The sequence below is a fragment of the Microchirus variegatus genome (assembly GCF_963457635.1).
Source record: "Microchirus variegatus genome assembly, chromosome: 9".
Taxonomy (NCBI): Eukaryota; Metazoa; Chordata; class Actinopteri; order Pleuronectiformes; family Soleidae; genus Microchirus; species Microchirus variegatus.
Window position 1 is genome coordinate 17,411,928 of NC_139810.1, and position 17,968 is coordinate 17,429,895.

The window sequence follows — 17,968 nt, forward strand, 5'->3', positions numbered from 1 at the left end:
ACAGCTCAGGCCCTCAATTCATAACATCTATAAAAAGCCTCCGAGTACAGATGACACACGACGTACGTACGCACACACACACACACACAAACACACGAAAAGAGAAAGCCACGCCCACACACAATCAGGTGCTTGATGGAGTTGTGTGTTGTTTAGTGCGACTCTCATTTGCCTTCCACACTAAACCTTTAATCCCTGACAGAGAAAAATGACGCAACCTGACATTCTGTTCTCAGAATCTCTCTCACACACACACACAAAGATAAAAATAAAAAAAATTTGCGCGCGCACTCACACATACAGTGTATTCCGACCATGTGTTAAAGTTATGGCAATGTGCAAAAGTGTATAAAAACACATATGCATAGTTTAGGCAGATACATCATGTTTTCATTCACTAAAGTCACACAAATACAGCCTGCTCTCACAATCTGATAAACAACACACACAGAGACACACATGCACACGCACACACAACAGACTGAATGAACTCACTCCTGTGTTGGTGTTTTGGATGAGTCTGCCCACCTAATAGCATTCGGGTCTTATGATTGCTGTTACACAACCGACTCAGATATCCTTGTGAATCACAGTGAGGAGCCATGTGTAGATCATGTGCAGATAAAATAATCACTTTAATTTTTTGGGTGATTTCAGCTGAGTGCCTCAGGTCATAATTTAACTCAGAAAACAGCCTATCATGTGATTTGCCAGACTATGACTATGATTTTAATCAGGAAATGATGTGGCTGAATGTTTTAACACCAATATACAACCCTAGCCAAAAGATTATTTACTTTTTTATGAGCTCCGACTCATGCCTTTCATGTGAAGACACATGCAGTTAAAATGGAATTCATTAATGAGAAGAGAAAACACATACAGATTTTTTTCTGAAGTTGGTGTATTTTAAAAATTGATATTGAGTGGTTTTCAATAAGCCAGTGACAAATAATAATAACAATTTATCAACAATTTATCAACAATTCATCCCATGAACTGTTACTCATGGGATGAATCTCATGAACCCTCACTTGGCAAGCATATATGAACCAAGCAGGACATAGTGTGTACCATTTTTACAATTCTGTGACACAGAAATGGAAGGTCAGCATCATGGAAGAGGGATGAGGATGGGGGGGAGGAAGGGGAAGGGGACAGAACAGGGGAAGAGAGAGAAGAGACCAAACACATAGGCAGATTCCTAATGAAATTAGTGCTACAGTTGTGGACCATGTTGTCAATCACAGCCTCACAATGGCTGAGGCTGGTCGGAGGGAGCAACCAAATGTTGGAAGAACCACTGTGAATTCAATCATTCAAATGTTTCGTAGGGAGAACAGGTATGTATAGTATAGGACAGTAATCCAACATCTCATAATATCTCACTTACTCCCCTAACTACAGCAATGTGTAACTTTACTGTAGTTCTCAAATGGCTGTACAATTAGTGTATAGTGCTGTCATGAGCACTTTCAGGTAGTTTTACTGAGTTCAGACCTTTTTTTTGCATTGGAAAACACTGAGAGAATAAACTGTCATAATGAAAACATGACCAAGCCATTTGACTATCATGTTCATAAACGATGGTGTCAAGACTTCTCATTTTGATGACACTGGCAGTTTCATTGACATGAATACTTGCTTTTGAGGAATGGACTATCCATTTTGAATCAAGTGACATGCTTTTGCAGGTTATCCACTAGGGTTTTGCAGTTTGCACTAATTGTTTTGAGAAATGCACTAACTGCTGTGCAAATGTTAATTGCAAATTAACACTGATGTGAGAAAAGCACATACTGATGTGAGAAAAGCACCAAAGCGACTGAGGAAAAACTGTAAATAAGTTTTAAACTTCTTCTCACTCCATGTCCACTCCATAAGAAGAAACTAATGAATGTGAATGTTTTGCATGTCTGCATGTGAACTGAACATTTGTTCTTCTTTATGTCCAGATTAAATAAACTAGATTAAACTAATTATCATTCATACATGTGACATGCCACCCGATCGTTAGCATTGCAAGACTACCTCGTATCCTTTTTATGTCAAACCTCAACCACATCTCTAGATTTGTTGAACCACTTTTCACTTTGCATTTTTGACTGACCATGCCCACACACACACACACACACACACACACACACACACACACACACACACACACACACACACACACACACACACACACACACACACACACACACACACACACACACACACACACACACACACACACACACACACACACACACACACACACACACACACACACACATGCATCAGATTCATATGAGTGAGGGATCTTATGGGATTATAAGATAATCAGCAGTGTATGCTAGTCAGTTTGCGGCCAAAGGGGCCGTCATAAGTCTGCTAAACCAGCGTAATAGGATATTTATCATTCTCCGTTCCTCACTGTAATGAGATGTGGAGGAGAGAGTACAGAAAAACCATAGGCTTATAGATGGATAGAGACAGACAGACAGACAGTATGTCACTGCCACTGAAACTTCCCACTTGTAAACTCCTGCATCTCTCCACCAATCCTCTCTCCGTAACCTTCTCTAATCCACTGCCATGCGTAATCCCTAAACCTTCTCTCTCTCTCTCTCTTACACATACACACACAACACACACACACACACATACACACACACACAAACAAACAAACAAACACGCGCACATCTGACAAACTCATTATGAGCAGTGACATTTCTTCACTGAATACACTTGGAAATCAACAACAGCCTTTTGTAAAATGTTCTGCTTGTATGAATGGGCTGGACATTTTTTTCTGTAAAATGGAGACAGAATTTGTGCTTAGCCAAGGTCAGCAAGGTCGACATCATGTTCCATCGACCAGATAAAACACATTTTATAGCACTGCAAACACCGCACAGAGAATGGTTATTTCCAGTAACCATGGAAATGTATTTTTTTTAAAACTGAATTATCAAAATGTAAAAGAAAAATGAAAGAAAAATTGGCACATTTCTTTCTTCAGAATGAGAAGATTAGTGACTGGATGTCTCTCATTGGAACCAGAATAAAAGCAGTGTCATATGCTTATATTCTCTCTCTGACAAAAAAAATAAATAAAATATTTGTAAGGTTTTCCTCAAACACACAAACGTACATGGTGCAGAGGTAATAATAGACTTGGACTGCATGGATAATTCTTTATCTGTAACATGTAACACTCACTTTCTGACACACACTCACATAACCCTAACCCTTAACTTAACTAGTTCGTCAGAAATTAGGTTCTGCCTCGTTAGGACCAGGATTTGGTCTCCATGACAACTACTGGTACTGACAAGGTCAGTGTCTATGCCAGGAAAGGTAAGAAATACACACACACACACACACACACGCCTAAGAGAAAAAAGTCAAATTTACACACACACAAGAGATCACTTCCATACTTGTGCAGTTAAACAAATGACTTAGTTTCCAGTATTTTGGGACCCAAAGAGAAAGTACTATTTTGTCTTTGTCTAAGAAAATATTTCAAATGTCAGCAAGAATACAGCAGAATATTTTACATAATCAACTTTGGGTCAAATAAATTAATTACATTGTAATTTGACACGTTACACTGTCGGGAGGCACCAAATAAATGTGTGGTCGCGCATATGTGTGTGTATGTGCTACTGTTTGCACGTGTCAACAAATAATGAAACCTGACACATCCGTCCAATTATTGCCAGGAAATCCCTCTGACGCAACAGTCACACTTGTGCAAAGGTGTTGTGTCTGGCCATTGTGCGTGAAGACTGGCTGATGACAAATGGTGGCACAGACAGCAGCACAGCGCATGTGAGGGGAAATATTATTTATATTTGCTCAGAACAAAGCAGCATCTGTAACATCTGTAAGAGCACAAGCTGAGCAATGTGCAAATGATTTAACATACAATTCAATCGCTGAGGGCAGTGGCAACAGAGAGAATGTTCATGTCCTAATGATGCAAATGCAGAGATCTATGTTAACTAAAGTGATAATTGTATGAATTGTATGGAACTAGAGCTGGAACAATATGGAACTAAATGAATCGTCAACCATTTTGATAATCGATCAATCAGTTTGAAGCTTTTTTGTGTATTTCCTTATTAGTTTCTGATAGTTTCAGCTTCTTAAATGTGAATAGTTTCTTAATTTCTTTGCTCCACATAACAAAGAATTCATTAAAACTGAATCATAGGTTTGTGGACAAAACAAGATATTCGAGAACATCATAATTTCCAGGTTTGACAAACACAGATCAGCGTTATTGATCATCATTATCAACATTTTCTGGACCAAACAATTAGTCAATTAATCGAGAAAATAATCGACAGATTTATCGATTACGGAAATAGTTGCGGCTCTATATGGTACAAATGAAAACTGTAATCACTAAAGGTTTTTGGTATTTCCATCAAGTATGGTAAAAAAAGTATGGACTTTTTCAGTAAAAGAGAGAGTCCGAATAGAAGTTAATCTAATTATCTATTGCCTATTATAATTGTTGTGCTTTGTGCTCATATACCACTTTCTATTTAGCTCTATTGGTTTGATAAATGTATGGTTGGATACGATATCTCAAAACTGGAGCAAAAAAGAAATTCTGGGTCTGTATATTCAGAGATCACGCAAGTCAGGTAAGAAAATGTGTTTGTCGAGCATCATCACTTCTCACCTCTGATGTGTACCATCACACAGCATATGATGCTCTCATGTGCATTTTTACAACATAATATTACAGGAATATCCACTACAATGTATTTCAGCGAAAAGTTTGTGTCGCGTCACTCACCAGTTCTTGGTTGGTAGAATTGGAGTCGTCTCCAGGGAAGGGGATGTAGATGGCTAAGGCCACACAGTTGGCAAAAATAGAGAGCAGTATAAAGACATCAAATGGTCTGGAAACACACCGTTAAGGAACGTTGCTGTCTGAAAATGGAAAATACCAGGATGGGTGTTTGTATCTGATTTAACTGATTATCTTTCTAAAGTTTTGTAACAGTAAGTGTGACACAAATCTGGGGAATTCCAAAGTCCTCTGATTAACCAGGACATAACGAGGAGCTCATAACCTAAAAGAGCAGCAACTCCTGGTGCATGGACATGGTTTGGGTGTGAAAAGTGAAAAAAAAAAAGGTAATTTGCAAATATACAACAGGACTAGTCCTGACATCAGTCTCAAAGAGAAACCTATTTTAACAAATAATCATCATGTCAAACATAATGGAGAGAGTCTATAATTCTTCTCTGCAGTGCGTTGCGGTAAAAATCGTCTTTTATTTGTGTTCCTTGTACGTCTTCTGGTGTTGTATGCTAACCGGTCTAGCCTTGTTGAGCTCAAAGCAAATGGGATTTATTATTTCACTGGAGAGCAGAATAGGGAGTGACAACAAGTCTATGCTGAGTATCAAAAAGAAAACTCCAGACATAAATAAGAGATCTGTGTCATCCATTGCCCTCCTAATTTGAACTGCTACTTGCTTACACTACCGGCCTCCACAATAAAATGTCTACAACAAGTCCTTTGTACCAAGTGCAATTAAACTGTTAAAGAGATAAATTATAAAATTCAATTGCCTGGATATTGAACTCCGATGTGTCTTTCTTTTTAAAATGTATTTGTACTTGGGAGCAACGCTAGAGGTGTAACCATAACGTTTCATCCATAATCTCAAACAATCTATTCATAGAAACACAATCTATACAGACATTCACATTATGTGTCATACATCTATTGAACCAGTGCCTCGGTCTTTAGACTAAAGGATACTTCCACTCCACCAGGCTGATGCAGGCCCTGCGGATCGGGTTGTTGAGTGTGAGGCAGAACAGAGCTCTGGGTGGCCTGCTGTTGGTAGATCCTCCCTGCTTTTTGCTTTTGGCGTACTGCTGCCTCTTCCTCTGTGCCAGTGATCCTACAGGAGCTGGTCCAGTGGTGCAAACCGAAGGCTGTGAACTCGTGTCCTGCTTTGCAGCATCGCCTTGTGCTTGGCGAGCAGCACTAATGGCGGCGTGCCAAGCGAGGACCGGGCTGACACCGGGGGCAGTGCCACCAGCAACCTGAATGTCACTACTGGCCCCAAGGAGGCCATGGCAGGAGCCAACTGGCTTCCCAGTGCTGGCAGGAGCCTGGAGTTGGTCTGGTGGATGGAGCTGGTGCAGATGGGTGCGACTTTCTGAGCAGAGGGCCGAGGCGTCAATGGAGGGAGTGGTCCTTCTATTGCTGGCATTCTGAGCCCCTGCAGGGAAAAGATTGGGAAGATGATTATTGTTTTAAAGATGGAAGTGTGAAAATAAACAAAACTGAGGCATATGAATGAAGCTGCTATTCGATGACTCAAACACACAGACCCCTGGCTCCAGGTGTGTTTTCAGCACCGTGTACAAGACAGTCGTGTAATTTATGACAGTTGACAGGTTATTTATGATATACCATGTGTACAAAGACTTTTTTTAAAGTCGGGTGAGGCTGTATGAACAGAAACAAAGTCACTCTGTACAGTGAAGAAGTCATGGTGGATGAACAGGTGAAGAGCAGAAGAACAGGAGGTTTGGATGTGGCTCCTTTATGAAATCAAACGTTCACATCACTTAGGCTGAGCTGACTTATTGTCCTAATGTATTTATTGTTAATCATATGTGGCATTTAGTCAGTTTTTAGACTGTTTTTAAAAATGAGGGGAACATGTTACTCTTAATAAGCTGGTCAGTGCTTGTCTGAAGGGACACTGTCCCTTCAGACAAAGGGTAAGTGATACTTCATTGTTGATTTATTTACTGTTGTCTTTATTTTGCTAAAACACACATATTCATATATATATATATATATATATATACATGTATACATATAAAGGAGAAGAAGAAGCTGGTTTGAATGGATGATTGTGTAGAGTAACAAATGGTCAGGACAGTCCACATGAATGAGAGCAACAGAGGGTAATTCAAATCAATACAGAGCTGGAGTGAAAAAGTCAGTGTCCTTGACACAGTCACTCTGTTTCACAGTAACTACATCAGGGGAAACTGTCACAGCTATAACCAACACTACATGTAATCCAACAGCTCTCACACTGAGATGACCACAGCACATCACTCATTCATCACAGATGTACTCAAACACTGAGGAGTCGCTGATTGAAAATGACTGACGTCAACAAACGTGACTGAAGCACATGTTTTAAGACGACTTTTAAAATGACTGAGGAAGACAATGATGGTGAAGGACGTGTCGACCACAGTGTGTCTGATATTATCCCCGCAGTTCTGTTCGATGAATGTCGCACATCTGTCACGCGACGTTTAATAACACGCTCAGCCGACTCTCTGCTGCCGACCAGCACTTAAAACTATCAATTACATGTATTGGTTTAACCAAATCAGTGTTTGTTTGGACTCTGTTTACACTGTGAACGATGAAACAAAACAAAACAACTAACAGGATTTCATTGAAAAGTTCTTTTAGCGCCTCTCGGTTCCTCCTGGAGGGCGCACAGATCCATTCTCTACAAGTTGTCTCATGATCCCAAAATCATGACGTGACTAACATGTTTCTCAAATATCAAATATAAAACTATATTACTACTACTATACTATATTTATATATATAAAGGCAAATAAACTGGCATTTTTGGTGGGAGAAGTCGCTGATATGACCACTGCTCACATCCATGATTATAATCAGTCAACATTTAATTTCTTCACTACAATAACTTGGAAAACATCTCACAAGACCTTGTAAACAATAAGAAATAATTCTATATAATATAAGAGGTGGACATCCAGACAATCCAGACAGGGAGCGCGCTCTATCACACACACACACACACACACACACGTCTCCCTCGCATCTCTCCAACTCTCCTCCTGCGCTCCGCGCACAGATTTTACCTTCAGACTGTTCATCTGCTTCTTGCATCCTCGAATCCACATTGAAAAGAGCCGCTTTACATCCAATTCATCGTTGAAAAAATAAAAACATCCAGAGATGTCGACGCGCGAAGCCCCGAACCGACCCTTTAACCCGAATTATAAAATGTTTTCACAGCGCGAACCCTGACAGGAGCGCCAAACATTTTCGCCACATCCGGGTGTCTGTCTGCCTTCTGCAGATTCACGGCGGAACCGAGAGGACGCGCTGACACCAGCAGTCAATCCCACTGCTGTCACTACTCAGTCCCGCTGAGGATGGACTCGAACAAGTTGCGCCAATCACACATGGCATATATGAAGTGTTAGAATGTGGAAATACACCTGCTGACAAATAAAAGCTTCTAAATACACATCAACTCAAACTGACAAATATCCTGATTTGTTGCTTTTGCAAATATGAATACATCCAAGTATAGCAGGTGCGGCACCACTGGGGGCTTCACAGGGACTTAGTCCCCAATCAGTTGTATTTACCCCCTCTCTGTTTAAACGTTATGAATCTATTGCAAGTGGCAACTGGTCGTGATGTCATCAGAATTCTGAAGCTTTGAGAGTCATGATTCACAGACATCACCTGCAACCAGGCTCCTATCTGAAAATGTCAATCACACTGGTGTCCACTCACATGTGCCATGCTTTATCATCTATTTTCCTCTAAATCAGAACAATATATTTAAAACAAATGACATCATGCACTATTTAAGAAAGAGGATCTGAAACTACTGATTGGGAGCATTAGCTACTCAGGTAAATGTTTGCTGATGTAAATCATTTCTTTTTGCAACCAGCCAAGTCGCCCCCTGGTGGTCTTAATAAAAGAACATGAGCAAAAAAAATAAGATGGGATGAAAACATAAACAATGATAATGGAGAGAATGCATATACATAGAATAGGTAGTAAGTAATACGGTCATTAATTCAGTAAAGATCGCAGCATTTCAGCGTTATTATGGCCCAGGGGAAAAAACTGTCTTGTCGTATCTCAGTGTCATGCTACAGTACGAGTATGCAAGTCCACTCTCTGATGTGGACTCACCATCAAACTGTTCAAACCAACAAACTGTCAATGATCTATTGAGAACAACACAATTAGACAAGACACATGTGACTAAAGGCCCATTATGTCCATGCTATTGAAACTGAGCAGATGAGAGTAAGACAAGACAGATACAACAGGTGTTTTGGTGCATCTCACACTGATCAGTTTTGAGTGTTTTCAATTAATGTAGCTTTGAAAAAGTAATTGAATGTTTTCATTTAACCTTCTCAAATCAGTTAATGTTATTTTATGAAGACATTTGCAGTCTTGCAAAAAAAACAAAAAACAACAAGATCACTTCATCCTGGTGCCAGGCCTGGGCTGCAGGTTATAAGAAAACCATATTAGAATACTGGAGAAATTACAGCCAGTGAAGCAGCAGTGAGTCATATGTTAGTAATTAGATCTAACTGTTTAAATTGTATTAACAGTGTTTGCATTAGGAAGCATGTAAAGAAATGTTACTGTAATCTGCATGCAACTCCCAGAGTTAGGTTTGAGGCAGTGCACTGTTGAGCCCCACATCTACGAGACAACATAGCCAATGGCCATACTGTTAATACCAGCAACAAGCGGGATATAGCATCTATTTTTATTTCACTTCTACAGTCATGACACAATTCACAATGCAAAGCAAAACTAAACCCAGCTGATGAAACTTTCTCCTGTCAGGAACATTTCTTGACGGGATGATCACCATTGTGACCTCATCCAATCTCTCTGGTTAAGCTCCTAAAGAGACTGAGGTCTGTGAACTTACCCCTCAGGGGTCTTCCCCTAGTGATGAATGGCATTCTGTCACCTGGCTCCTCTCTGGGGCCTCATCATTGCGCCACTTTCTCTCCTCATACCGCAAGACTTTGAGAGAAAATGAGTTGTCAGGGCTGTGCTAAGGTTACCAGTGATAGGATTACCTGTGCCTGCATGGAGGATAACAGTTTCACAGTCGTGTGTAATCCTCAGATTATAATCCCAATGTTCCCTCAACAGAGGTAGGTGAAGCAAGGAGGCAGCTTTAGCTCAACAGGGCCAAATATCTATCTATGTTTTCCCCAGAAATTTATATACGATTGATTTAAATATATTCTAAATCTGTAGTGTATAGTATTAGTGTTACACAACATAATCTGGACCCATCCAAGTGTTAGAAGTGGCTTTTTCCTTTTGTTTATGTAATTGTATGGTTATATCTTCAAATTAAAGAAAAAATCAGGATTTGACATAAGCCTGTAGAACTCTATAAATTCACTTAATATTTGAATAGCTCTCCATCTGTCGAGGTTCTCAGATTACAGACCACATGTCAGAGTGGATTCAAAATGAGTGCAGTAGCACAGAACTGTGGTGTTATGCAACCATGTAATCTAACTGTGTCTGCATAACAGATACTTGTCCTCAAAATTTAGGTCTTTAGTTTAAGTGACATTCAGATGTGTTCCCACAGTTAGTGGTTTTGGAAAAGGGTCATGGGTAAATGCTGTCTGTCTGTCTGTCTGTCTGTCTGTCTGTCTGTCTGTCTGTCTATCTATCTATCTATCTATCTATCTATCTATCTATCTATCTATCTATCTATCTATCTATCTTTCTATCTATCTATCTATCTATCTATCTATCTATCTATCTATCTATCTATCTATCTATTCCCTGTGTAATCACACCATGTTTAGTGCAACTGGTCCCTGAATCTTGATGTTCGCTCATTAGTTTGTGGGTTGTTGTCCTTCATTTCTCTTCTCAATCTTATAAAAGTACATTATTCTGTGTGTTGCACTTTACATTTGACTAATTGATTGTCCTTTTAACAATGATTGCTGCGAGTCTATCTTTTGTTTTTTTGTTGTTGTTTAACTTATTGTTTTCTTAAAGGGGAACTAACAGCTGTTTCCTTGGTGCAAATCTATTTTTTTGTAATTTAATTTCAATACATGTTATATAATTTCTTTTGAACATGAGTAAGCTAATTATTTTTACAAAATCACTGTGCAGTGTTGCTGAAGTTGACTGAACCAACACAGCTTACTTTTTTATTAAGTTTTTTTTTTTTACTCTATTGAGGGAGAAGCTGACAGGAGAAGAATTGGAGCGATTAATTTTCGAAAGCATTTTGCGTAAGATAAGTTCACAGGACCGACCTGAAATTTAATTTATACAAGCTATAACGCTACATTTCAGTTAAACACAGTGAACCATGGATGGATGGAGTGAACAATAATAATTTCCGGGCACAGCGGAAGTTTCAAGTGTCTGCAGAAATCCGACCGTGCGGGAGCAACAATCACATCCAAGATGGAGAACGTAAATGCTGGACATATGATGAGCTTAGCAGCCCTACAGAGACAGGACCCATATATAAACAAGCTACTCGATGTCACTGGTCAAGTGGCTCTCTACAACTTTAACTCAAAAGCGAACGAATGGGTAGGTTTGTCAAAAGACCCAGAACATTGTTGTGCATTCACTCCACATGCTAATGCTAGCTCTTCGACAAAACACTTTAAAACAACAACTGAGAATATGATAACAGTGTGTGTCAAATTGAAACGTATCTAAAATATTTTTTCAATTATGCAGTGTGTTATACTAATTTGATTATCTTACTCCATTTGACACTTAGCCCGAAGTTACATGCGTTAACACAAGTTAGCGGGCAATGCTATCAGTCATCGTCCGCAGCTATTATTTAGCACGGTTCCGGTTGACGATTGTTGTTTTGACGCATAGTAATTGTGAAACTTTTAATTTCAGGAGAAGACCGACATCGAGGGCACATTGTTTGTGTATTCCAGGCAAGTGGTCAATTTATATATTTTTTTTCTTTCATATATTTATTTATAATAGTGTGGCAAGAGAATATGAAAATGTTGCTCTTAAGTTTCGTTTAATATTATCTGCGCACTTGACGTCATTTGACGTAGTCTGTGCACGTGTGTAGGCCGCACGCATAGTAAACACTCTTATTTACTTATTATTTTATTTACTTGTTTGTACTACTCATGCAGTCTTATACTCACATGTAAAATGTATCATAGTTAAACATAAAATTATAGATTTGAGGCTCATACTGAACTTATGAGTAATGTATGATCAAAGAGTGATGTTATGTTTGGATATGGCAATGTAGTGTTTAACAGTGATTTTCCTTTTTTTTTTTAGGTCTGCCTCCCCTCATCATGGCTTCACCATCATGAATCGATTGAGCACAGAGAACCTGGTGGAGCCCATCAACAAAGATCTGGAGTTCCAACTACAGGATCCCTTTCTGCTCTACAGGAATGGCAACTGTGAGTATTTAGTCGAATTTTATTCACATATCAAACCTACATCTGAATAGGTGTGGGCTGATATTACATTTACTGAAGAGAATACTGTATTATTCACTGTCGGCGATGAGCATTTTTAGTATTTTGATTATCAAATGGGTATCAAAACCTTGTTGATGGGTCATATTAAATACAGTTCAAAATATCAGAAAAATGTTTTGTTTATTGCCTTCTCTCCAATAGCCCTTATGTTGTTCTTGTCAAATGCTAAGAAACACTGTTTTGTCACTCAACATTTTGTCACAGAAATTTGAACATTATGAAAGTGTTAAGTAAACAGCTGTGTTGGTGATATTTACTATCACACACACCGAGTGAAAAAGAGTAAAAAGGTACCTCTGAAAATGCCAGACAGACACCTCCTCAGCGTTCTCTGGAACCTCTCTTTTCCCTTGTGCTTGAAGCCATCTTCATGTCTTGGAGTTTCATCTAGCAAGAAAACTTCTTCTGAGGTGACTTCTCGACTCATGACCACACAAAAGCCTACTGGACTCCAACAGTTTTAGCTTGCTTTGACCACTGTGGCTAATGTTAGTTAGCATTAGGGCAAAAGCAGACAAAATGACCAGCAGGTTAAATTAAAAATGTGACTATTTTGCATCTATATTTTAATAATAAAATGGTACTTGTGTTGATGACTTTATCTATGGAAGCTAAAAGAAATCCATCAGAGCTTAAGAAAGTAGCTGACAGCACTGCCACCAAGATAATCTATCATAAGTCTGAACAGGACTTTCATCAAGGCAACAAATAAGGAATTTGATTGTTTTCCCATTTGTTTGCTTATCAGAAAAAATAACATGGCCAGAGTCAACGTCAGAGTGGACTGTTCCCCCTTTGGACTTGTTTTGCCCATCAGCTTGGCTGGTATCGATGACATGACGGAGTTTCGTTTTAGTACTCAGACCAGAGAAGCATCTCCAATATCTTTACTTGAGGCCAAGGGCTGCTGGTAGCATTTTCATTCTTCAGAGAAGTTTTAACAGATGGATTGTTGAAAGTGGATACAGGCGTTAAGGAAAAACTTTGGTTGACAATGATCCTCAGTTTGCGTTGAAGATGCTTTAACCCCTTGTAGCTGACAGTCACCTCAGAAAGACTGGTCAGAGTAAATTCTTTCTGGGATTGTTGTCTCCTGAGTTTTACTCCACTGGTCAGGTTTTGTTGCTTGTGTAGGTCTCCCTCCCAAGAGTCAGTAATAAAAGTTATTGGTTGTGGATCCTCTGGTTCTTCTCCGGCAATAATTGGTCAGACATACTCTAGTCTGTTTGTTTGCTGTCCATGTTTCTGTAAAAAAAAAAAAAGAAATAGCTCATTGAAAATGGATTCTTCAGGAAGATGATGATAAATAAGCTCTTCTTGCTACAAGTCTTTCCGAGCACTGGTGTACTCACTGAGGCTGACAAGTGACTTAAAGTCAGGGAATACTGTTTAGAGATACTAGTGTACTTACACAAACACACACACCTGTTTACACCTCTCCATATTCCCCTTAGTAGCAGTAGATGCTGCAGGGAGGCAAACATGCAGGTTGCTAGGTTACCATAGCCTCTTGGGGGACCTTGAATACGCCACTGTTTCATCACACACACAAATCACACACAAGCAATACAATATGAACATATAACAAGTGTAACTGCTGACATTTAGTTTTGAGTTTTGTCTTACGATTTATTTTGTGTAATAACGGGTTTCTTTTGGATGATGATGAACTTGATATTCAGTGTGTGATTGTTTAGTCATTAGCAGTGTCTTGCTTTGACACCGTTGATGACATTAACATGACTGTTGAGGGATCAGGCTAAACTTAATTCTGCCTCGTTAATTTTTGATGCATCTTTGTTTTTTTGTCGCTGTTAACAGCCACCGCCATGTTTCAGGTTGTCTGTCATTCCAGTGTGTAACTTATTATTTTGAGAATTTTTTTTTCATATCACACAGAAATGTTCACTTGGACCAATTAAAAAATTATCAAAGGTCAAGGTTTCTGGGGCCTTCACAGAAGCTCGTGTCTACAATTTGATTTATCAATGCTTTTAATATTTGGGTTAATGTTGACTTAGTCAGCCCTTAGACTATTTGCTAGCTAATTAGCATGGAAATGGTAGGTAGAAATATGCCCAATCTTACATGTAGAGACATAAGCCCAGACAGTCATTGTATCACTGCTTCTGCTATCTGACCGGTGAATACAATGTGTTTTACAAAGTATTTGTGTTTTTTCTTGCAGTGGGTATCTACAGTATTTGGTTCTATGACAAGAGCGACTGTCAACGTATTGCTCAGCTGATGGTCAAGTAAGTAGCCAAACAGGTCAAGTGTGTGTCTGTAAATGGATGTAGGGCTGCAACCATTAGTAATTAATTGTTGTAGTCAACTATTTTGAGAATTGATTTTTCAGCTTCAATATTGTGTTGTTTCTTTGCTCCATATAACAAAGACATTATTAAAACCAATCAACATTATCTGATATTTTATGGATCAAACAATTACTCAATTAGTTTCTAAAATAATTGACAGATTAATTGATGATGAAACAAATGAGTATTTGCAGCCCTAGTTTGATGAGACTTCATTCATTAGGGGTTAGTTATATATAGATACATGTGTGCTTTTCAATATTCGTTAAGTAGTATTTGAATACAAATTTGACAGGACGGGTCACTTGTAGGTGTTCAGACAATGTGTGAAGTTTTCACTCTCCCTCAGGATTGTAAAGCAAGAAGCAGACCATGCCCAGAGAGATTCACCTGAGAGGACAGAGCTGGGGAGAACCAATGGCATCGCAGAGCCACGACCCATTGACATCCTGGAACTACTCAGTAAAGCCAAGGAAGAATACCAGAGAGTGAGGAAGCAAAGTCATGTGCTGTTATAAATATTTTTGGCCTCCCCATTATTTTTTATTTTAGCATCATCTTTAATTATTTATCTATAACATATATTTATTTACAGATAAGGAATTATTCAATCTGATAAGTATTTTTTGTTCTATTTATATACCTCCACTCACTGATCCATGGATAAATAAACTTACGGGAAAGATGCATGCATATCAGAGATTACAGTAATACTAAATCTGGGATTATTTTAGGTTTTGAGGGCATTAAAATTTCAATGATTTGTCTGTCTATCTCTCTCTCCGTGTGTGTGTAGACTCAAACATGTGAAACGGATGGTTCTACAGAGTCACATGTGACAGCTATGAGTGATACAGAAAGAACCCACAGAACACCACAACTAGAAAAGGTACAGACGTTGCAAAAGCGTGCATGCAAAGAATAACACAGTCATCCCTGTTGCTTGTTGCTTTCTCTCCTGTGTACAGACACTGAACAAAGAGAAAGTGCTTCTTTTTATTCTAGATGTCACTATTTTAGTGTTTGGTTGCAGAAATCTGATAATCTTGGACATATTACAAACCGCTAAATACACTGATTCATCCCATGTCACTGCTCCCGGCTCATAGATATGGTTTTTTTACCCACCAGAACTCTCACACAGTGGTGAAGCAGATCACAGTCGAGGAGCTCTTTGGCTCATCCCTCCCTAAAGATCCCTCTCTACCTGCCATGCCTGCACACCACGCCACCAGTGCTTCCAGTGACTTCTCTGCTGCCTTCACTCAGAACCAGTCTTATACCACTTCAGCCCATCAAAACTCCATCTCCAACCAGCAACACCAAGTCCCCAGCCTGCTCCCAGCTCCTTATGCACTGCATCCCAGCCCTGTTTTCCAATCGGTTGTCCCAATGTCAGACCCCCAGCCTCGGTGCTCAGTTTCACCTTTCATGGTACCTCCACCTGGCTCGGAGCCTCGTGCTGCTCCCCCTGGTCCTGCAGCACCAGCAGCACCTTCTGGAGCTTATTTGGGGCAGGAAATACTCAACAAACTCAAACCAGCAGTGGCATCTGTGAATTCAGACATTCACAAACCCATCCTTGCACCCAGTTTCCTGCCTAGCACTCTGGTCCCTCCCCACAGCTTCCAAGAGCCCATGGGAAAACCTATTCTCCAGCAAAGCAAAGAGGTGGATGTTTTCTCTCAGTCTCAAAACCTGATCAAACCAATGTCTGTGAGTTGGCAGTCTTTTTTTGCAATTTGCTATCGTTTGAGTGGATGGTTGTTTGTCTCTATATGTGGCCCTGCAATGGATTGGACACAGCACCCCCCCATGACCCTCATTGGGAGGATAAAGTGATAAAAGATGGATGTATGGATGTTTGCTGAGGTTACCTGCAGACGGTCTCTCACATTTGTTTTTATACCAAAGCAGAAAAAATGGTAATCCTGCATGTTATTTCTTGTTTTATAATATCTCCTCTTTTGTTTGTCATTTTCCTTCTCAGGCTGTCCCCATGAGTCCAGGTCTTTCTGTTCCAGGACCTGAATTATCAGTGCTTCTTTCTCCCAGCGCCTTTCAGCAGTCAAGTACTAAGACAACAACAGCAGCAACTGCAGCATCATCAGTGGTCCTTCCAGCTCCACCTGAGCCCTCCTCTACTGTTGTAGGGGGTGTCGAGCCTCCACCAGCCCCATGCAGCAAAACACAGCTACAGGAGACACTGATCCACCTCATAATGGTAAGGCAAATTGTCATTGTTTAAAGCAGCATATCTTGTCAAAAACAATATTTCTGAAAAACCAGTTGTTGCACTGTAAAACAGAACCGGTTTTAGGGAATTCAATTTTAAAGATTTTGTAAGATGTCTACAGCCTACATAGGAAAGTAATTGAAGCAGAATTGTTTTGTAGCTTGATTATAACTAAACAATCTAGTCAGTCAGGGTGTATCAAGAGATTAGTGAAACTCTGCAGGTAAAAATCAGGCATAATCAGTTCTGGAATGCTGGTGAGGATCAAAGGCTTGCTGTTAAACACAGCTTCACTTTGGAAAGTAGCTGTGGTTGAGTGTTGAGAGTAAAATGCTCTTGGTTGTCGATCAGTCGATGATGGTCAGTTTAAATTAGACGAGACACCCTTTACGCAATATGTATGTTATTTCTATTGCAACTCAGCCAACATTAACGTTCACCTTATTTGTTAATATTGAACTGTATAAAATGTCCTGTATAGTTCTTCTAATGACCATTTTGAGAATGTAATACAGGAACATGCTATAATTGGTAAACGAAGGTTTGAATTGCAGTTGTTCATTCTCCTTCTTGCTTTCTCTCTTGTCTAGAATGACCCAGACTTCCTTAGTGCCATTCATGATGCTTACCTGCAAACTCTGTCCAAGGACTTCAGCAGCATGAAGCTATAGTCCGACTTCAACCGTCACCACTTTCAGCGCTGCAGCCCCTTAACGACCTGTGAGATGACCAGAAGTTAATGAGAGTTAAAGAAGTGCAGTGAAAAGGTTTTTGACTCTGCGACTCTTCACCATCAGTCTGTTATTACAGCAGGAACTCCGCTCTTCACTCCTCTGTTTCTCACTCAGACCTTTTTTTGGGTTTTACCTGAACGCTGGCATGTTTTTTTGGCTACTCGCGTCAACTTGGATCACATTTTTGTCCAGAGCTGCTGTGGAAGTGAGGAATTAAATAAAACTCCCCACTGTGGCCTTGAGTTTTTTAATTTTTTTTTTATTTTGGAAAACGTGATGAACGTTCAGCCACATACTGGTAAAGGTCAGCTGTTGCTGGTTTAAGAGGGGACCACAGTGAA

At 39.6% G+C, this 17,968-nt stretch overlaps 2 protein-coding genes across 2 annotated transcripts in view; one reads left to right on the top strand and one right to left on the bottom strand.

Annotated features, from left to right (window-relative positions):
* Nucleotides 1–7,924, bottom strand: part of cacna1db (calcium channel, voltage-dependent, L type, alpha 1D subunit, b) — a gene marked incomplete at both ends in the record, with an annotated part of 63,222 nt that extends 55,298 nt beyond the window's left edge. Inside the window, 3 exon segments of the mRNA XM_083895043.1 lie at nt 4,802–4,907; nt 5,780–6,248; nt 7,897–7,924. Coding sequence (XP_083751169.1) covers nt 4,802–4,907; nt 5,780–6,248; nt 7,897–7,924 — 603 coding nt within the window.
* A 3,300-nt stretch (nt 7,925–11,224) lies between these two features.
* On the top strand, nt 11,225–17,611 carry dcp1a (decapping mRNA 1A). Its single transcript, XM_083895447.1, has 9 exons — nt 11,225–11,395; nt 11,723–11,763; nt 12,131–12,258; nt 14,528–14,594; nt 15,007–15,145; nt 15,454–15,546; nt 15,789–16,373; nt 16,648–16,881; nt 17,484–17,611. Exons 1-9 carry the CDS (start codon nt 11,264–11,266, stop codon nt 17,562–17,564), a joined length of 1,500 nt encoding a protein of 499 aa, XP_083751573.1. The 5' UTR covers nt 11,225–11,263; the 3' UTR covers nt 17,565–17,611.
* Nucleotides 17,612–17,968: the final 357 nt, after the last annotated feature.